At 47.4% G+C, this 21,221-nt stretch overlaps 4 protein-coding genes and 1 non-coding gene across 14 annotated transcripts in view; 4 read left to right on the top strand and 1 right to left on the bottom strand.

Annotated features, from left to right (window-relative positions):
• The first annotated feature begins 3 nt into the window (after window positions 1-3).
• On the top strand, window positions 4-75 carry Trnae-cuc (transfer RNA glutamic acid (anticodon CUC)). Its single transcript has one exon. It is a non-coding gene; the product is annotated as a tRNA-Glu (tRNA).
• Window positions 76-731: 656 nt separating this feature from the next.
• On the top strand, window positions 732-3,121 carry LOC1270194 (dynein axonemal light chain 4). 4 transcript variants are annotated; one of them, XM_061647110.1, is made up of 4 exons: window positions 732-868; window positions 948-1,088; window positions 1,288-1,371; window positions 1,540-3,121. In XM_061647110.1, the coding sequence occupies exons 2-4, from the start codon at window positions 1,020-1,022 to the stop codon at window positions 1,702-1,704; spliced, it is 318 nt and encodes a 105-aa protein (XP_061503094.1). In that variant the 5' UTR covers window positions 732-868; window positions 948-1,019; the 3' UTR covers window positions 1,705-3,121. The 4 variants fall into 4 exon arrangements, with proteins under 4 accessions (XP_061503094.1, XP_061503096.1, XP_061503095.1 ...); XM_061647112.1 differs by having other exon boundaries at window positions 739-826; XM_061647111.1 differs by having other exon boundaries at window positions 778-868; window positions 967-1,088.
• Window positions 2,775-8,174, bottom strand: LOC1270193 (ARF GTPase-activating protein Git). Its single transcript, XM_308871.5, has 6 exons — window positions 7,333-8,174; window positions 6,582-7,258; window positions 6,251-6,493; window positions 5,886-6,167; window positions 4,654-4,832; window positions 2,775-4,589 (listed from the first exon to the last, which is right to left on the bottom strand). The coding sequence occupies exons 1-6, from the start codon at window positions 7,388-7,390 to the stop codon at window positions 3,878-3,880; spliced, it is 2,151 nt and encodes a 716-aa protein (XP_308871.5). The 5' UTR covers window positions 7,391-8,174; the 3' UTR covers window positions 2,775-3,877.
• Window positions 8,175-9,039: 865 nt separating this feature from the next.
• LOC1270192 (elongator complex protein 2) lies at window positions 9,040-11,798 on the top strand. Its single transcript, XM_308870.5, has 4 exons — window positions 9,040-9,259; window positions 9,319-10,678; window positions 10,747-11,533; window positions 11,595-11,798. The coding sequence occupies exons 1-4, from the start codon at window positions 9,137-9,139 to the stop codon at window positions 11,707-11,709; spliced, it is 2,385 nt and encodes a 794-aa protein (XP_308870.5). The 5' UTR covers window positions 9,040-9,136; the 3' UTR covers window positions 11,710-11,798.
• Window positions 11,799-12,132: 334 nt separating this feature from the next.
• Window positions 12,133-21,221, top strand: part of LOC1270190 (ADP-ribosylation factor 6) — a 36,088-nt gene continuing 26,999 nt past the window's right edge. The window contains exons 1-2 of one of the 7 annotated variants that reach the window (XM_308867.5): window positions 12,133-12,280; window positions 13,616-14,153. The gene's annotated coding sequence lies outside the window, so the exon portion shown is untranslated. Of the gene's footprint in view, window positions 13,038-13,615; window positions 14,154-21,221 lie in introns of all 7 variants that reach the window. The other 6 variants (XM_061641252.1, XM_061641253.1, XM_061641259.1 and 3 more) reach the window with 6 other exon arrangements.

The following is a 21,221-nucleotide window of genomic DNA, read 5'->3' on the forward strand; positions in this document are numbered from 1 at the left end:
AAGTCCCATATTGTCTAGTGGTTAGGATATCCGGCTCTCACCCGGAAGGCCCTGGTTCGATTCCCGGTATGGGAAGGTGCTTTTTTGTGCTTTTACTTCAGTTCAATAAGTTTTTTTCACGATTATCTACGGATGCATTGAAATTCAATGATACAACTCGCAACAAAGGCTAGTTGTAACGACATTCAATAACAAATGCTTATTTGACTTAACCCTTCGATAGCTTCAAATACCCCACAATCACGATAGACTGATAGAAATCAAATACAATCTAGCAATCCCTCCCACATTGTTTCCAGCAACAAATATCCTAAGGGCACATCGGAACACCTCCTTCCCCGTTGACGAAATGGCCAAATTCTCCCCTCGCAATAAAAGAGCGTTCTAATGCTCTAGCACACGTGTTCAGAATAACGAACGCATTCAAGGCTACAACAACCAGCAGTAGGGAGAAAAGATGTTCAAGGATTCGGGATGCAGCTGCCTGCCGGACTGCGCATGAGTGGCACCTTTTGGTGTAAACATTCCCTACCGGCTACCATAACAACGTCGATTCCGGTCAGAATGCCGCCGTACGAATCCTTGCACGGGGATGAGTCACCATAGTAACGCCCGGTAAATAAGCCACACACTATTGGAGCAAAGTTTGCAGTGCAGCAGCATCTAGTACGTGAGGTTTTTTTGGAGTTGAAGGTTAGCAAAGTTTTTGAGAAGGTGAAAAAGGTCCAAAAGTAGTGGATTTGGTGGAAATGAAGCATAATTTTGTTTTGTATTCTCTTTTATCTCGTATAGCGCTGTAGGAAATACGCTTTTTATACAGGAATTGGTGAGGAAGTCAATCCTTCAATTACACACAGTGTGTGCTCAAGTGAGGTTTCCCATTCTCCAATAACAATCATCGTCAGACTTATGTGATGTGTTCCGATGTATCTAACAAAGCTGTTCAGCCATTTCTTCATCCAACAGATCTATCTGCAGCTAAGTAAAAGGGAGCAAATCTTCCAAATCTTACACCCACCATGGAGGACCAACCGAAGGCCGAAGGTGAGGCGGACAAAAAGATTGTCCACGTATACCCACTGGTCAAGGTACGTACGCGGTTTGAGTAGTGTGTTCTTCGGTTTGTATATGTCCGCTTTGCGAATTATTCACCAAGTTTCCTGTACCGTGTGTGCTCGGCTATATCCCTTCTTCTTTAACGTTTGTCCTGTTTCAATCCTGCACCAAAATGCACTCAAAACACACTTTCTCACCACCACCAATCTCACACCACGTTGACGGGGCCAGTATTCCGATATGAATGACGATGTCCGAGCCGAGGCGATAGAATTGAGCATTACAGCGTGTGAGAAATACGCACAAAACTACGAGGTAATGAACACTGGATTGCTCTCACCACCACCAAATTAATTGCTTCCTACCGGATTCTCCTCCTCCCTCCACCACCTAAATCCTGTTCCCACACCCTGACAATCTACATACCGGCCCGGTTGTTGTACACAATCCAAAAATTCGTTTCGATTCCCGGTTCCGCCGCAGGTTGCCGCCAAAACGATCAAAGAGCTGATGGACAAAAAGTTTGGCACCTTCTGGCATGTGGTCGTCGGCGAAGGCTTCGGTTACGAGGTGTCGTACGAGACGAAGAACATACTGTACCTGTTTTTCGGTGGCAACTTAGCGATCGTGCTGTGGAAGTGTTCCTAAGCAACCGCTTGGGATCAATGGTGGCATGGTTGTTTTTCTAATAGTAGTCCAATTGTTTCTAGTATCGTGCAGCAGTAAGCAGCAATGAAGGTTCCCATTTTGCAAATTCAAGATAAATACAGCCGCTGCTCTTTGATGGCGATTTGTTAAGTAAATGTGTGTGTGGCCATATTCCTGTGTAAGTTTCCCGATCCTTGTTTTTCCCCCCGTCCAATTATCCTCCTCAAAACCATGTAAAAATTTCAAAATTCAAACACAAAAGCGCACATGTGTGTAAAGTGTCCCTACCTTGTAAAAAAACATTTAAAAAACTATCCTTCTTATTTGCACTACTATGAAAATTGGAAACTGATGATCCTCTGTACATATGCTATTAAGTGTGTGTGTGTTCTTTTTGTATATGTGTAAAAAGAAAACTGTACAGAAAATGGTAAAACACAAAACTAATGTACCATAATTGGAGATCGGTTCAAAAATCTGTAAAAATTCCTTTTTTAACCCTCCAAAAACGAACCATGTACAGCAAAATAAGCTGGAGAGAAAGGCGTCACGTTTGTAAATGAAGCAGGAGAGCAAGTGTCCCGGGAGATGCAGGGTACAACAACTAGTGGCACCAGCGCTGGCACCCCGGCACCAGCATCCCTGGACAATCGGAAGTTTGGGTGTTTGGTCCCCTCGGGGGCCGTGTCGAGTGTCGCCATGCCATGTGCTCCCGCGATGCTTCTCTACCACCCACCACCACCACCACCCCCGTTTCTCACGTTCTGCAATGCTATTCTACTCTAATCTGCGCCTTACAGCGTCATTGTTGTTATGCGGATCAGTGAATAATGATGAAGATCACACCGAAACTGGAAGTGTGCGTGTGACTTCCCGAGCCTATCTGAACACTGTCTTCGTACCGTACCGTTTCTACTTTCCCTCCGTAGTAGTGCCGTAGATGTGCGTTTTTAAAGGACACACTCACTGTTGTACTAGCCGTAACACACTTACCTACATAGTACACTAATAGTAATTCTTTCTTAAGCACCTAACATTTAATTAATAGTAAAGCACTCAGCGTACACACATTTATGAAATCATTGCTGCGCCAGGTTTTTTCAACATGACCCGCACATTATTAAATCTTTTATTTTAGTAACATCATTATCATCATCTTTACCGTTATATCGATTAGAAGCCATTTTTCGGACTATAAATTGCAATAGCTGATAAATACTCTTCCAGTGTGTAATTGTTGCTCCGATTTGCCGAGTTTTCGAGTCTCGATTGAAACACATTCAAACGTTTTATCTCTTGTATAATTGCTTCCTATACTCTATGTTAGACAAACGAAGAAAGAAACACTTTTATAAAATCTGTAAACGTTTGAGTTGCTCAGTTTAGTATTTAATAAAACAGAGCTCTATAATCCCAATTGCCCAATGTTCTTCTCATTATTGTCAGATATCTCTGTGTTTTAGGTTTATAGCGTAAGGGAAAATAGAAACATAAAAGTTCATATAAAATGTATAAAAAATCTCATTCAATAGTTAGCTTCAACACACACACACACACGAAAACGATCGTGTTCAACTTTAGGCCATACCTTTTCTTGCCGTCTAAATGTGCGTATTCGTTGTAAAATAGATAGATACATTGTGAAATTAATTAATATTACTTTGCAAACGTCTGTCCCGTTTCATCTGCTTGCAACAAGAAAAATATAAGAAAATAATGGTTCACTAGTAACAACTGTATTCACTGGTCCTGTGTTCGTTTGGCACTTTCGGGATGGAGGCTAATCGGCATCTGCTCGGTGCTTACCGGCAATAAAACTAGAAATAACAAATATTGCAAAAAAAAGCAACGCTCAAAGCTGCGCAGCTTTGGCGAAAATACAAAAAGACTTGCGCACACGTCCTTGCTAGAGAAATGGCTACGAATACTGTACGGGTTTTGACTTCGGAACGGGCTGTTGGTTCGGTGGCTGCGCGCTGGGTTTGGCTGGGTTACGTTGAATTACGTTAGCTGCCGTCTGAGCAAGTTAGTGTAAGTTATTTAAACGGAAAATGGTGCTAGCTAGAAATTGTCCCCTTTTTCGACTATAAACTACCAAAAAGGGAATTGAAACCAGGTGCAAAAAATAGACATTTTTGAAAATAACCAAAGCTAATACAGTGCTAAACCACCTCTACGCTTGCTGCAGATGAGTAATGAGCATTTTGGTGGACATTGCCAGATCGTACGCGCAGCCACGCACCTGTTCCATGCTTTGCTGAATACTTTCCGCCAACGGTTTGGCTGCACCGGCCACCCCGGCACCACCACCACCGTTCGGTACAGTGTTGGCCGCCGTCGCCACCATACCTTCCGCTGCCAAACATTGCTGCAGCCGGGCACACTCCGCCTGGATCAGGTTGCCGTGAAAGTTGAGCTGCTGCAGGGCACCGCGGAGCGATTCGCTCGCAATGATCGAGGCGGGAAACAGGGCCATCAAATCAACGACTGCCAGCCGTATCCGTTCCGCCGACGGGACGAACGCTTCCCGCTGGGAAAGATCTTTCATCGCTGCGAACAGGTCCTTGATGCGGCGCGCCACTACATCGGTGCGGCGTTTCACCTCCTCGAAGGAGGGAAGCTGACCGGCACCGGTGCCACCGTTCACATTCGTGCCATTGCCCGGGTCCATGCTGGCGCTGGCACCAGCCGGAGCCATCGAGTAAAGGCTCTGCGTGATCGGTGGTCGGCTTTCGTCACGTGGCGTCTGGCGCGTTTCGTACATGCTGACGGGTCGTTTGGCGTAGGCGGCGGCTGCCGCGGCGGCCGCCTGCCGTGCTTCCTGGTCCCGTTCCGGGGAGCCTTCGCTGGCGCCGCCGGAACCGTTCAGATGCGAATCGATGCGTCTGCAAAGATAAAAAAGGCGTGAATGGACTTTGTTTTTTGGAGGGTCAACCGCACAATACTTACAGCTGCACATCGTGATCCTTTGTGTCGATGGACGACTTTAGCTGATTGTTTTCCGAGGCCAGCTTCTGTATCATGCTGCGCAGCTCGTGTATTGTCAGCTCTTGGTCCTGTATTCGCTGGCGCAACGTTTCCACCTCCACGTTGGAAACGGCTGCCGGGGATGATTTGTTCACAAGGGCCTGGCAGGACAGGATGGGTAGGACAGGAGGAGATGACGATGATACGGGAAAAACGGGGATGAATTGAAGCAATAAGGATAAAGTATTTCGCAGTCCATTTAACTCTCTTTACCACCGTTATGTTTTTAAGAGTGTTAGATAAGCGTTTAGTAATAGAATTAAACTTACGCATAGCCGGACGATACAGATAACTTCTTGCAACATCACAAAACAAAACATGCATAGATGAAACGAATATACACACTGAAGAACGACGGTAGGAGTGGGCAGAATGTTAGTGTTAGGCGCAAATTGCGACCGCAAAACCGTTTATTAGTTCAGTTAGTGTTTGCTGTTTCATGGGAATCGTTTTCCATGGCTTTTGCTACAGTACGGACGGATGATCTGTGTGTCGTTGTTTTTTTTCCTTGGTTAACTGCACAGAAACCACATACAACTTTCGATACATTGGCTTTTAACAACACGTATGTAAATCATAGCACTAAATGAGCTGAGATGGCACAATGAGAACAGTTCTATCATTTAGATGTTTTACAAAACATGAAACATGAGCATTGTTAGTGTGGTAGTGGCAAAGTGGTAGTGTAAATAGAAACAAACACCTATAGTAACGAATGAATGAATAAGTGTACCGATACAATGCAAACAGAGTACAGAGAGCACATGTAACACATCTAAGCACCGCGCGAAACCGATCATCCCACATATACATATGTATGCTACACGTTTCGGAACAACGTTCTCCTGCTCTACAAAAGCTATCCTTATTTCCCAAACCCACCCACTTCGTTGAGTTTGACTTCAGCGTTTGTTTTACGTTAATATCACAATGCGTTAGTAATGGTTAGTGTTAGTGGCGGATGCGTAAAATTTTGGCTAAACTACCGGCTACTGGTTGTAACGATATTTTCCTTGTTCGTTTCGTGGTACCACACACACCACCCCCCCCCCCCCCCCCCAACCCGGAGATCCCTCCCTCCACCCGGAAGCCATTCACCCGAAGCTGTTGTTATGATTGAGTACGGACTTTTTCTGGCGCATTAGGAGCTTTACCTGTTGCGCTACCGGCGCCAGCGCAGCGTAATCATCGTCGGACGCGACCGCATCGTACAGCGGCTCATCGTCGGAGAGATTGGAATCGCGGATGCCACCACCAACACCGGCCGCAACCCCGGGTGCTAGGGCGGCCGCTTTCAGCTGTGCCAAACCGGCCGGCAACGGCCCATCCATGGGACGCAGGTTGGCCATATTCTGACGCCGGTGCGCATCGAGCAGGACGTCCATCAGCAGGCCGGCAAACTCCTGCTGGCTAAAGCGAGCCAACTTTTGGCGACCCTGTGAGCAACAATAAAACGGGGAACGCTCCTCGTGTGTTAGCTGAATGTGAAGGGCGTTCCTCCGACACGTGGACGACATACCTGATTTCGTGTGGCACTGAGGTGAGGATTCGTGGGCAGAAACGGCACCGCGCCAGAGTCGGGATTGAGTGTACTCGTCGCCCAGATGGCTTCCGTTTCGCGACGGTCCACCTCGTCGTACAGATCCATTACCAGCTCCTCGAACATCCGGTTCGGCACGAGCTGCAGCTTGCCGCGTGCAATCTTGAGCTGTTCGCTCATTTCCTTCTTCGACTGGCCCGGAATTAGCAGATGCTGTCCAGACTGTACAGCGGCCAAACATAAAAATGAAATTGTTTACTAAATGCACAAAATACACAACGTTATTGAACCACATGTAACGAACACTCACCGCATGGTTGGGCTTTTTGCCAATCAGAAAGAACGTGAGCCGATCCGTCACCTCGTACATGACCTCCAGCAGCCGTTCCGCGATGACGCTCTGCTTCGCCTGTCGGGCCAGCTCGAGCGGCGTGTTGCCTTGCGCGTCCAGCGCATTCACGTCCGCACCGTACACCAGCAACAGCTCGATCTGCGACAGCTGGCCCGACTTGACGGCCACATGCAGCGGCGTCGAGCCCTTGTCCTCGTGGTAAAAGTTTGGATCCGCTCCCTGCACCAGCAGCCGGAGGGACGTTTCGAGATTGCCGGCCCGCACGCTGGCGTGCAGCTGTTTGCTCAGCTCCAGCTCCAGACTGCTTCCCTCCTCCGCTTGAAACGTCGGCTTCAGCACGTACGCCAGCTGGACGTGCTTGGCGCGGATAAAGTCCGCCTTGGTCGGGTGTACCGCATCCTTGGGCGCGGGTTTGCGCTTCAGGCTCTTCGGTGCGGCCGAATCGAGCAGCAGATGCTCCCACACACTGTTGGCACCGTGCGCATTGAGCTGGTTGACAAAGTTCAGCACGGACGGTTGCCAGCTGCCCTGGCGCAGGGATTTCACCTGCGAGATGTGTCGTCCGAGGCTGCGGTGAACCGAGCAGCAGTCGGCACAGAGAAGAATGCCACGGTTGATCGAGGCCCAGGATGGATCTGGAAAGGGGCAATGGGTATAAAACGAAGCGGTGAGTGTAAGCCTACAAACCGAGGGAATGGTGACCACCTACCGGCACTCCCGCAGTCCCCACAAACATCCGTTTGTATGCGCGATTTAGCACGTGACATGGTGTTTGTGCTTTGCCCGGCCAATTGGCTCCTTTTAGTCACAGATACTTCTAAATACTGTTTACTTATCAAATTGTCGCTTCGAAATGCGCCACACTCTGGCGAACACACTGGTCGTGGGGGCGAACCGTTATTTCACCGTCACTGCCGCGATCAGTAGGCCAGGCAGCAGAGGGTGCACCACACACAAACACGCACACACATAGACAAACTCACGTATGGGTTCCCCGGGGTGATGGTTGGCGCTTCCCTGTGGCACTACGACAAAACCCGTTTACAAGAAAAACTCCCGCACGCAGGGTCACCCTTGGCAGGAAAATGCAGCCTCGCCGTCAGCAGCAAAAACAGGTTGTCGAGGAAAACCAGACCCCACACACACGGTCATCAGATCAGGGCAACTGGGATGCTGGGAGTAGCACGGGAATCACTGTGGGTGTGTGTGTGCGTCGGTGTGGACGAGAGACGATGACCAATCGCTGCTGCTGCTGGGTATATTGCAATATTGCACGGCCAGCACCCACGCAGCGCCAAGCAAGTGCGTGTTCGGGCTGGGGTTTCCTATAAGGCCAGCGCGATCTTCTCCACCACCACCAATACGAAGGTCGCCATTTTTCGAGATGCTGCTGCTGGTGCTGTTGCTGCTTTGCGTTGCTTCCTTTTTCCTTCCACTGTTCTATGTTTAGAAGCAGCGACAAGGGGGAAAGAACATCAAACTACACACCTACTGAATGTTTTGACACAACTGCGGCCGCACCTCGCGCATCCCTGCCCGGTTGCGTCGGATGCACTGCAGGGTTGGATTGAATGGTGTTACGGTTGGCTTGATCGGTATGGAACGATTTTGGTGGCAGACATTAGTGATGGGTTCTTTGGAACGCACCCACGGCTCCGCTCCAGTTCTGGCAAGGTTGCTTCCGATTCCGACTCCAGACAAGTGGAATCGCTAGCTCCACCGGAATCGTCCGGAATCGACGGCTTCGTCGGAATCGTTCGGAATTATTCGGAATCGTCTGGAATCGTCTGGAATCATCCGTAAATGTAGTAGACCGATATTTGTGAACTACTATCGAGTGATCGGAGTTCACTGCCACCTTACCCGATTGCCCCGAAACACTTCAACACGCAAAACGGGCAATTCCTATTGATGCCAGTATACTAAGAGGTTCCATCAACGCTCCAAACATTTTAGGGAGAGCAGAAAAGTGTCTTCCCACATTCATTTATATAGGTCGACTACAATTCCACACGATTTCGACGACGATTCCGGACGGTGCTGTCAATTCCTGACGATTCCGATGATTCCACTCAACTCCGACGATTCTGTCGATTCTGTTGATTCTTGACGATTTCAACGATTCTGGCAGATTCCGGACGGTTCCAGCGTGAGTGATTGAACCTACCCTTCAGAACTGGTTCCGAAATTTGATGGAACCGTTCGGACCCAGTTCCACTTTTTTGTGAATTTAGCCCAACTCTACTTAAAATGCGCTAAATAAAGTGGAATGTTATTTTAATGACACATTACACAAGTTCTTCTTATTTTTACGTTTATATTGCTTTCATTTGAGAGAAAACTACGATAATTTTGAAGAAATAACCACCGTTTGAAGCAGCCCTATTCAAATCAGTTCCATCTGTCAAACTGACAGCTTAACCAAAACACGCCTCGTAAAGTTGTAAACATTGCCCGGTCTCGCCAGCGCACATGCGGATGATTTGCGTGCTTCCTTCGACGAAAGCTTAAAAATGTTCGTAGAAACAATCTACACCTCTGCTGCCTGCAATCGGACACCGGACTCGTTGGATTGGGGCCCGGATGGATTGATTTACTTCGCCGCCAACAACGCCATTGCAGTGTTCGATCCGAAGGTAAACTCTGGCCACCATCAACATGAGCACGAGGACTTGAACGTTTCTTCTTTCCACAGTACCATGGCTCAGTAAAAATCGTTCGTACTCTGATTGGCCACAAAGCGAGAGTAAACACGGTGCGCGTGGTTCGCGACGGGAGCGAGTGTCACGGTGGCATTAATCTCCTCTCCGGTTCGGACGATGGAACGTGCATACTGTGGAACACGAAACAGGACGGCGGTGCGGTACGATTCATTCTAAAGGGCCACACAAAGGGTGTGACTGCGGTGGATGCACTGGTCGATACTGCAACGAACAATCTGATCGTTGCCACTGGATCGGTTGATAGTTCCATTAAGCTGTGGCAAGCGACTGCCGAGTCCACCTTCGAATGCACTCAAACGATTGATCTACGCTCGGGATTGACGTTCGCGATGAAGTTGTTCTGCTTGCCGCGATCGAACGCAGTGATGCTTGCGTACACAACCGACACGGATGTGGTGAAGCTGTGCGTCCGACAGAAGCGAACCGACGCAGACGAGGCAACGTTTGAGCCGGTGGAACAGCTGAAGGGACACTGCGATTGGGTGCGTGGATTGGATTGCATCCAGCTGCCGGACAGTGAGGATTGGCTGTTGGCTAGCTCGTCCCAGGACACGTTCATACGCTTGTGGCGTATTTCGCCGAGAGCGTCCTTGCAGAAGCAAAAGGAGTTTAAGGAAATTCTGCTCGAAGAGGACATAACGCTGGAAGAGCGTACGTTTACGGTGCGAGCCGCGGACGGAGCCGCGTATCATTATGCACTTTCGCTGGAGTCCGTTCTGCAGGGCCATGAAGGGTGGGTGTACGGGGTGCACTTTTGTATGCGTGACGGCAAGCTGCACCTACTGTCCAGCTCCATCGACAAGAGCCTGACCGTGTGGACACCGTCCGAGAGTGGCGTTTGGGTGGAAAGCGTACGGGTGGGCGAGGTGGGAGGATCCTCGCTCGGATTTTATGGGGGAAAATTCTCACCCGACGGCAGCTCCATCATTGGGCACGGTTTTCAGGGCAGCTTTCATCTGTGGCGCGAGGATGCGGAACAGCCGGGCCTTTGGAAACCGGGCACCATCTTGGGTGGCCATTTTGGAGGTGTAAGAGATCTGGCCTGGGACCCGGCCGGTGGAATGTACGTGGTGACACTTTCTGCCGATCAAACGACGCGCATCCATGCGCCGTGGAGCCGACCGGAAGGGGAAGAAACGTGGCACGAGCTGGGACGTCCGCAGGTGCACGGCTATGATATGCAGTGTTTAACGTTGCTGTCGCGCTACCGGTTGGCCAGTGCGGCGGAAGAGAAGATAATACGCATCTTTCAAGCGCCGTCGAACTTTGTGCAAAACTTCCGAGCACTGTGCGGTGTGGTGACCGATCCGGAGGGGGATGCAGTCGTGGAAAGTATGTATTGCCAAGTGGTTGATGATTTAGAACGATAAATGTTTAATTATTCTGTTTTCTTTGTTCAGGTAACCCAATGGGTGCATCCGTTCCCTCGCTGGGACTGTCCAACAAGGCCGTGTTTGAGGTTGAAACACCGGAAACGGACTCCCGGCACATTAAGGACATGTACCCGGAGCATTACTTCAGCCCGATCGCCCTAGAATCCCCGCCGGCGGAAGAAACCCTTATGCAAAACACGCTGTGGCCCGAAATTCAAAAGCTTTACGGACACGGCAACGAGCTGTACGCGATTGTATCCTCACCCGACGGCGCACTCATCGCGTCCGGTTGCCGCGCCACCTCGACCGATCAGGCACAGATCCTTCTCTGGGACACGGCTTCCTGGCGCGTTGTGCAACAGCTTACCGCACACCAGCTAACGGTGACACAGCTGGCATTTGCTCCGGACGGCCAATATCTCCTATCGGTGTCACGTGATCGTACATTTTCCGTGTTCCGGCGCGTGTCGAGCGCGTTCGAACTGGTGATGCGCTCCGACAAGACGAAGGGTGTGCATACGCGCATCATCTGGTGCTGCGATTGGTCTCACGATTCGAAGCGGTTTGCTACGGGATCGCGCGATGGCAAGGTGGTAGCATGGAAGGCATCCAACGAGGAGTCGAATGGCGCGGCAGTTGCTCCCTTTGAACAGGCCGGTGTTTTGGAACTTAAAAACGAGTCAATCACTGCGGTCGCGTTTGGTAGGAGGAAGCTGTCGGATGGCCGGTATTTAGTGGCCGTCGGGCTTGAGAGTGGTGTGATTAAGCTGTACGCATTGGGCCAGTGGGATCTTTTGTTGAACATTTCGGAAGAGTAAGTATCAATTGGTTTTGCGTTTGAAGACACATTTTACATTATAATGTATTTATTTCAGTCACGCACATCATCTCACGGTCAAGCGTCTTTCATTCCGGCCGCACGTAGAACAACATCAGCTGGCCAGTTGCGGGGAGGATGGTTTGGTGCGAGTGTATAGTATAAAGCTATAGAAGAAGACGACTAAAACTTATGAAGCTATATGTTACGATTTAAACAATAAAAACAACTATTGCTACAATAGTATCTGAAATAAGCAAAAGCACGTGTGCAGTCGTTTCCAATTGAACAAAATGAATTCCCCAACCCTTTCACTGTGTTTAGTGTATGAGAATCAATTTTTAAATATTTGAACTTAAACTGTTCAATCGTGTCCAGCTGTGAGCGACTCAAAACAATGTACAATATAGCCTGACTGTCGTGAATAAAATATTTTCTTATTGCAACCGTTCAATTTAAATTTTATACTCCTTATGGTATGCAATCCGCAGCACGCGTCCACTGTCGTTCGGCCCTTTCCTTCGTTTTACACAGTGGGAGTACGTGCACATTTCAATGGACAAAATCCATTCTTTCGTTAAAATTTCACCACCGAATCGGCCAAAAATCACCATTCACCACCGACTGACAGCGCTTGGCTGACAGCGGGCCAGCAAAGTGGAACCCTCATTTGCAGCCAGTGAAGAAGATTCAATCGTCCCGTGAGCGTGCGTTCGTATGTTTTGGGGTTCAGCCAAGCAGAGAGTGAGTTTTTCGGTGCTGGGGGCAACATCAGTGTTCCTGTGAGTGTGTGTGTGTGTTTCTTTTTTCTCAGTGCATTCTCGAGTGCATTGCTTTTCTTCATCCTGGGGTGCATTCCTTGGGGACGGGAGGGCAATCAGTGCGCGCGTCATCATCAATTTCACGGAACGCGCTTGGGCTTTCTTCGTGGCTTTCGTGGGGAGAAGAACGACCAACGTGTGTGTGTGCATGGGTGTGTAAATGTATGTGTGTGTGTATATGCAATATCCAAAGGAAAGAATACGCGTGCGTGGTGCAGTAGTGTGCGGGCACCCTCTTGAATGATTATTCTACGGCAGTTCTTCGGCTGGCCAATGATTGTTGGGTCCGTTTTCCGCTCGGGAACAAACCAACGGTGGGGCAGTCACGGGGTGGCGATCATCATCATCACCAGCAGCAGCAGCGAACGGAACAAAGCGGAAGAGCCGCAGTACGCGGGTAGGGGCGGAACGGGATGCGATCAATTAGGCTGTGTGTTTGATGTGTTTCGGTTTGCTTGTTTTTCGAATCGGTCAAATCGCGGCAGCTGGGAGAGAGAAGCGGCCGCGTATGGGAATGTGCCCGCGCGCGTGTATGTATGTGCTGTGCACTAAAACTGCAATTTAAAACTCGTGACAAAATAATTCTTGCATACACGCATGTCTTCGACGAATTCTTCCCAGCCAAAAGAAACCGGAAAGTGTGTGTGCCCCTGCGATGTACGCCCCTGTCTAGGGCTTAGGTGTGTCTGGCTGTGGTTGTGTGCGGTTGTGGCGGCCCCTCCTAGTGTGCGTGTGGTGGTGGTGGATGTTCTCCCTTTCTTTCTCTCTCTCTCTTTCCCTCTTTGGCAACGTCTCGCATTTGGTTGCATTTGACGGTGCGCTGTGTGTTTTTCTTTGCCCACCGTACATGCACAGGCGGCAGGGCATATAGCCGAGCATAATTTATGCTGCACGGTAGAGAAAAAGAGCAAGCGAGAAAAGAAAAGAAATAATAAGAAGTATCTGTCTGCCGCATCCTGCTGTGACTGTGTGTGTGTTTTGGTTGTGTTAGTGTGTGGTTTGAACCAAGGGTTGTGTGTTATTTTGACATGTTTTTGCACATTTTTTTTGTCTCGGCTAACCTGATTATCGGTGTGGTGTATTGTTTTAAGCCAAGTTTTCCAACTCATTGGCGAACCAAATACGCACACACATACACGCAGCCCTTTAGTTTTAGCGTTATCATTGCATCGATTTCGTGTGCTTACATTTGCTTTCTTTTCTTCTTCACCCTTTTCAACGTTCGTGCCTTCCCTCTTTCTCTTTCTCTCTAATACAGCCGTTTGCCGCTGCGTGCGTGGAGATATGTTTGTTCGAGCGTAATTGTGCCGCAAAGCAAGTGTGTGAGGAGGCCCCCGAGCTGGTAGGCCCGTTCGTTCGCGCGCGCTTGTGTTAGTGTGTGTGTGTGTGCGCGCACTCCTCCCCCGGTGTGAGTGTGTGCAGTGTGGGTTTCCCCCTGATTTTGTTGTTGTTGTTGTTGGAGCAGCGCACTGTTCCGTTGGAAGGTGTGCTGTACTTTAGTGTGAGTGGTTGTGTATGTGTGTGTGTGCGCCTAGAAACGCGTATGTGTCCCACCCCAGTTGTGTTGACGTAGCGGTGATTTTCCCATCGCCAGAGCACACCGCCGCCTCCCACTTCCTGCAACGCGCTGCACTTTTCGGCAACCATTTTGCTGTGTGAAGTGGAGAAACAAGAAAAAAAAAACACGGAAAAACACCCCAAAAAAAGCACCGTTTCAGCACCTTGCGAGAAGGAGAGGGAGAGCGACGATCGGAACGACTACCATCATCGACAGGCGAAGGTAGAGGAGAAAAAAGGTAGGTTTTAAAGAATGAAAATGCTTGATTCACACAAGGGGAGTTTGTTGTTTTGCATACCAAATCACGACCAAACGGCAACAGCAGCAGCAGCATCCGTCCGGGGAAAGAATTTTCGGAATGTGCCACCACCTCCCCAGCACCCATTTAAATCCGGCCAAGTGGTTTGTTGTTGCAGCGGTGGTTGCAGTGGTTGCAGTTTGCAGGCAAACGATACACACAGCACGATGGTTGTGTCCCGGTCTACTTCGATGCCTCGACTGTGCAAATCTGAAGTGTGTGTTTTTCCAAACGACCCGACCGGGGGCTCTCTTCCCATTAATGACAGTTGATTGTTTTGATGTGCGAAAGAAGACGGGCTTTCTCCCCCCCCCCCCCCCTCAACCGTCCCGTTCCAATCTGGGTCGTTTGAAAACACACCCTTCGGCCCCCTTTGGTTCGTAGACTCAAGTTCAAGAGCTTTTAATTCTGCTCAATTGCCAGAATTTCAGATTCACCATTCGAAATTAGTGCCGATTGAATCAGGCCAGCAGCAGCAGCCTTTGCAGGAAATGACCTTTTTGCGCCCTGATTCTTGCTTCTTGCTTTCCTTTCGGGAACCCTTGGCAAACGGTGCAGTTGAACGGCGCGAGTTATCCGAGACCACACTCGTATCGTGTTTCTCTCCAGCCTCGTGGATTAAATGCTGGTTGAGACCTTCTCACTGTCTCTCTCTCTATGTCTCCTTCCGCATGTTTGAGAGTGTTTCCCGTGTTAATAGCTTCATTGGACAATTTGATACGCACCGGGGCAGTAAATCTGGTTTTTGGTTTAATTTTTTTCCTCTGTATTTTGGGTCGTATATCTCCTTCCTTAAGTTACCTGAAGTGGCTCAAACACGCAGGGCAGACAGACTTCTGGCACGAGTAAAAGGTGTGAGAAGAGAGCTTGTACACATGGATTTGATGGTGTTTTTTTTTATTCGTATGTGTCTAACAATCCTTTTGAAAGTCGCAAAAAAGCCCTAATATCAATGCAGAGGATTATGTTTTTGTAGTGAGAGAAGCAAAAAAAAAAAAACAATAGGAAAGGATAACATGAAACAAAATGGATGTGCGATCATAATTCATACGAGAGAGATACCCAAACATAAAAATTCATGAAAAAAGGGTTAGGCTGGGTGGTGTGCAGCTGGCGCAGCCGGAACGATTCCGATTCGTGCGCTACCGTCCGTCACCATTTCCCATGGGGAGGGAATGGAGGAAATCGCAACCGAACATTCGATCGATCGATCGATCGATCAATCTCTGATTGGTGGAATACGCTTCGCTTTTGGTTCTGGTGTGGCGGTGCCAGAAGAGAGGACAGAATATTCGAATCGATTTGAATTAGTGGACAAACCCAGCCATCGTCCGTCCATGCGATTGGTTAGTGCCATCTCGAACGCAGCGCGGGGTTGCAGATACAGAAGATTTTAAGGTTAATTGAGTTGATTCTGATGAAAATGATTCCCCTGGATCGTGTCATTCGCCCCCAACCTGAATCATGCAGTCTGGCGCCAGTAAAGGTAAAGCTGTGACCAAAAGCAACCGAAATTTGGAGAAAAAAGAGCGCTAGGAACAGTTCCTAGGAACGGAACAAATCAGGTCGAAATACGGTTTGGGACACAAATTTGAGGCTCTATTTGATTTAGCATGCATATTTAATGCCATAAGATGGGAAATTGAAAAGAAAGAAAAAAAAGTAATGCTAATAGTCCAACAATTGCGCTGAGAGTGGATGTTTGAACACTGAACATTCAAATAGTTCGGCAATTATGCGCCATCCAGTGGGGAAAAACAAGGGGATGAAGAAAAAGGGGGCAGTATCACGAGGGCTTTCGGTGCTCGATAAAAAGCATAGAAAATTCATTAAACAACTCTCAACTAGGCCCGCTAGCACAGCAGATGCACAGGCGAACAATGTTCTTTTTTGTGTCCTGCTGGCTGCTACACCCCAGAAGAGGGGAGGGTTTGATGTTTTGTGGCTGCTTTTTGCTTGTCGTTTCCTTATCTACCGGTTGCAAGAAAACGATCCCGTGACCTATTCGGTACCCTCCTGGATCGAAACAGTCGATTGTGTGATGCTTGTCGTTGCTGTGTTTGTGAGCCGACAATGTGCCTGAGCTAATGTTGTCAACGAGCGTTTCTAATAATACAACCAAATAATGATCTTTAAACCGTACAGCTCCGATTGAAATCGATCAGCTTAAAGTTCCACCAAGTGGTGTCTTTTAATAAATTTCTTCATATGAATGGCCTTTTTTTCATTAAACTAAAATTGTTACGAAATTTGTGTAAAAAACGCAAAATTCTCTCCCTTGGTGGCCAATGGGTTTTTGTTCACCCAGCGGAAAGAGATAATAGCCCATTTGCTTCCGGTAGCAGGGCGTCGGAAAGGGACCACCAAGCATACATCTCACATCCTGTACATTGCTTTGCCATGTGTGTGTGTGTGTGGTTGTGTGTTTGTCGAGAGGTCCATGTCTGAGCTGGCCCTTATGTTTCTTTTTCGCTGCGCTTTTGTTTCTTTGCCGTTTGTATCGCCGTTCCGGCTCCTTCCGGTGCTGCCGTTTGGCATAATGATAACGTACGCTATTTTGCGCAAGTTTAGTGGAACTCTGAAAGAGAGGAAAAGGGAGAGAAAGAGAGAAAGAATCAGCATACCGACCATAAATAAGCGATACATGATACTTGCGTTTAAGCGAGTGTTTGCGTCACTAAGAATGGTGCCTTTCACGATACTCGGCAGCTTTTCTTGTATGGAGTTTGACAGTTGACGGCTGAAAGCATGTCAACACTCCATACAAAACCACACACAAAACTAGCGTCCGATTTTTAGCCTCAAAGCTAGAATTAGATTCGAGTTCCTGCTCGAAAAACTGTGAAATCAAGGTAGTGTTTTCATGTATCCTAAGGTGCATCAAAGATGGTGGTGGAATCTAGAATCAAAGTGTATGCAGACCAGGTGGTCTCGTCCGATATAGTTTGACAACTATATCCATTTGACAGAACGGATGAAATGAGTTTCGATAGGAACGGATCGTTTTTCATAACAGCACACACGTAGCAGATGTTTGTCTCCTCATCGAAGATGTTGCATAGAAACAAAAATGGATGTCAAATCGTTCTTAATTGATTTAGCTTGCAATTAGCAGTATTTCACGTGTTTGAAGAACTTTGAGTGAATATAATGAAGATTTTAAGAATGTTTTGTGTTTCTCAACAGTTTTCTCCCGTCCTGTCAAAAGGTGACGTTCAAATTTGGTTATAAAAAAAACGGGCTATGAGAACACTGTGCATCAATCAGAAAGATCTCAACCACAACATATAAACATCAACGAAACAGTAATATAAACATCAAAGGAGAATGGATGATTTCCCCTCCCAAAAATGGTAGTCAAACCTCTGATTGTACCTTCAAAAAACGGATGGTATAGGAGGCCTCAACCTACCAACCCTATTAAGAAGAAGAAGAAGAGAACACTTTGGAAGTTTGTATGCAGAGATTGCCAGCTGTCTCCCACAATATGATGTCGCCCAGAAGAAGCGATAAAAATCAACCTTCTAAATACATACACCTTGGGATCAGCCCACCTGTATATTATACCCACTTTGATAGCTGCTCGAAAACTGCTATACAATGCAAACAGCTGACTGGTTGTAATTTCAGCTTACGATCTTAAAACGGAAAGGGGCCCAATATTTTACAAATTGAATCAGCTGGACAAAGATAATTTAAGTTTTGCTCTTCTCTATTTAATCAACGTTAGACAGTATGTTCACAGTCTGCCAGAATCACAAAAGGAAAAGAATGGTTGCAGCTAAACTCGTCAGCATTGCCAATAGCTCCACCGTAAACTGATCCATTTTATCCTCAGCCTTTGAAACGCTGCCGCTGTCAGCAGAAAGCAAGCGACCAAGAAAATGAAAGATTTCATGCTCCCCAATTAAATGCTGTGCTCTTTTATCCCGGAAAGCCCAAGGGGTGAGTTTCCGTTCTGAACGGTCCGGTTCCGCTTTTCCACTGAGAGAAGCGCAGTGCTGAGTTCCAGGGGGGCGAACACACATCGCCATGAAATCGTGTGCGGAAGTCGTAAACGAGGGGACTGAGAGAGACATGACACTTTGGCTTTAATTTTAAGATTTGGAGGGAGGGGTAGGAGGTTGGACCAGTGGCGCCAAAGAGTTTGCTGTGTGTGTGTGTGCTGTATGACGCTTGCGACGCCACTGCGACTGTTCCGCGTTGTCATTGCGTTTGGTTTTTTTGTTGTTGTTGCGAGCAGCAGCCCCAGCACACGCACACGTACATTGGTGTAGATCCGGTGTCGACCGGCGTTAGAATTATGTCATTATTTTTAGGGTTTATTTGATGTGCAAAAAATAACATACTTGAGAGACGTAAAATGAGACATAACTTTCGAGCACGATGTGTGTGTGTGTTATGTTGTAATTTAAAATGTCTCTAAAATTTAAAATTATTGAAAAATGTTTTAACATTAAAAGTAATACTAACAAACAAGTCTTGTGTGACCGTAGCTTCCGGTTACATAAACTTGACAATAAAACTACATCCGTTCAAAACGTTACATTACGTATGCCAAACCTGTGTTATGTTCTTACAACTTTTAACTATGCTTTTTTATTGCTGTTTCAGGTTGTAAAATTAGGTAACGTTTTATAACTTATCTTTCTCACGCCACAAAAAAACAGCCATCCGGTTAATAAAGTAAATGTGCGAAAAGGTGCACGCTTCTCCGCCGTTAATGGCCTGTGTGGGAATATTAAAATGTGCGGCGAAAGTAGTACATATTGTGCAAAAGTTGTTTGGAGAAATGGTGGTTGGCGCGGAGGCTTTTTGTTCTTTTATTCTGCAACCAAAAAGAAGAGAGCGAGAGAGAAAAAAGAAACCTCGTCTTTTGTGCAACAACGAAACAAGCGCGACACTTTTGGCGTCTTTTGGTAAACGGTGGAAAATGGGCACAGGAAAAGGAAAGCGAGCGTTGCCCAAACAAAACAACAGCCAGCCAGCCAGCGAGCGACAAACAACGTTTTATGAATAGAGTGCCGCACACCAACAGGCACAATCGGATTTATGTGGAGACCCCTTCCCGGTCCTTTGTGTGTGTGTGCAGCGTCTGTCCCCGTTTGCTCCCATCCCGATTGCTCGAGGCCGGAATTACGTGGATCTTACGCGAAGGTGCGAAGGTGGATGATTTGGCCGGCAAGAAAAGCATCTCGAGACACGACCGACAGCGCAGGTGGCCGTGAGCTTCTGCCCAAAAAAAGCAGCAGTGTGTTCCAAAACGAGACATACCAAAAAAAAAAGTATCCCCCAACACCTACGGCATTACAGAGAGGAAAACATGCAGCGCACAACAAAACCATCGACACCTTTTACCCTGGCTGGCAGGCAGCATTCCTGACCCTGCTGTTTGTGGGGCTGAGGCTTTATGCCAGTTTTATGACACACTATGAGCTTTCACCATTTTTTTCCGGTACACACTCTCCGGGCACACAACGTGCGCGCTCCGCCGACGATTGAAGGGCTGTTGTGTTGTGAGAAAGCTCGCGGAGGATGTTGCTAAACGTGTAATGAGTAGAAGACAAACAATGCTCATTAAATTACGGATGTCTTCCTCCCCTCCGAAACACGCTCTTTTGCAATATGTTAAAATGCAATGTCAATGGCAAATCAACGCCGTAAACAGCAAAAAGTGTCTGTGAAACGAAAATGTTTTTACAAGCGCACAATAATCTTTGCTTTATAAACTGTGGCGCCTAGTGCCTTTTTCCCATTACACACCGAAAAACGCGCAAACGACTGTAAGATTGATAATTTCAGCAGTGCAAAGTCTTGTTCCGTTGCGCGCAGAGACTCTGAGTAAAAAGGTCATCGGAATGATGGTGAATGGAATGTGTTTTCGCTCTCTACCCTTATCGAACTCCTGCTCCGCGTTGCTCAAGAGTCCGGCAAAAGGGAGAGCGTGATTATTGCAGAGCGGGGGAGGGTAGGATGTTTGTACTGATAATCGAAGTTTGTTTTTGTGGTGGTTGTGAAACAGAGCTATGGATGAAAAGTTTTCTGTACGAATTTCAATGTTTTGGAACATAATATAGAAAACAATGCTTCTACAAATAGCTGCAGAAACTGATTGGTGGTGGAAGAATGGTATAAAAACTCGCTATTAAAATGATAAAACACACTCAAGACACTTTTTTCTTAATTTCACAAGCGTAGCAACTTTAAACGCAACCGCAGCATTTAACAGCACAAGCGCATCAGTTGTTTTCGGAACGTCATCATGCTTAAGTCAACCTTTGCACTTGATATCGCAAGCGCGGTATCAAATTTCACAATTCTAATGTTGCGGATTGAAGAAAGTATCCAACTACAAGTGTATAAACGGATTCGGGGCCTTTAATTGACAGCTCGATTTTCAGGTGTGTGTCTTACTTTGAAAACGTTTACAGGCGTTGGTTGAAAGCTTGTTTGTGATATTGCGTACCGCGCTTGCGATATCAAGTGCTAAGGTTGTCTCAAGCATGATGACGTTCCGAAAACAACTGATGCCACTGTCCTGCCAAACGCTGTGATTGATGGTAAATCGCATAAAAGTTCGCTTAACTTTGCTTCTATGTGTGCTGCTAAGTAACACATTTTTTTTTCCACATTCAATACAGCATCATCATCATCCTTTTCCCTCACCGGTTTTGTCGTGTGCATATTTTGAATGAAATTAGTCGCTCCTTTCCTTTGCGCTTGGGCACGGAAGCTCGTCTGCTACTAATGTGGCCGCCACTTTCGTTTTAGCAAAATTAGCGAAAATGCATTAGGCTCGGTTGGCCAATGCATCTCTTCTTGTGCTTGTGAGACAGGAATTTGCACACACACACACAGACGTACGCAAAGGGTTAATCATGGTTCATTCGATGCTCCGGCACCTAAAGTGGCCAACCACCCGGTCGGTGGTGGTAGCCACTGTGCTAGATTCATAAATTATACCCTAATTAAATCTCGTTGTCATACAAGACACACGCATAAAGAGAG

Source organism: Anopheles gambiae, chromosome 2 (assembly GCF_943734735.2).
Source record: "Anopheles gambiae chromosome 2, idAnoGambNW_F1_1, whole genome shotgun sequence".
Lineage (NCBI taxonomy): Eukaryota > Metazoa > Arthropoda > Insecta > Diptera > Culicidae > Anopheles > Anopheles gambiae.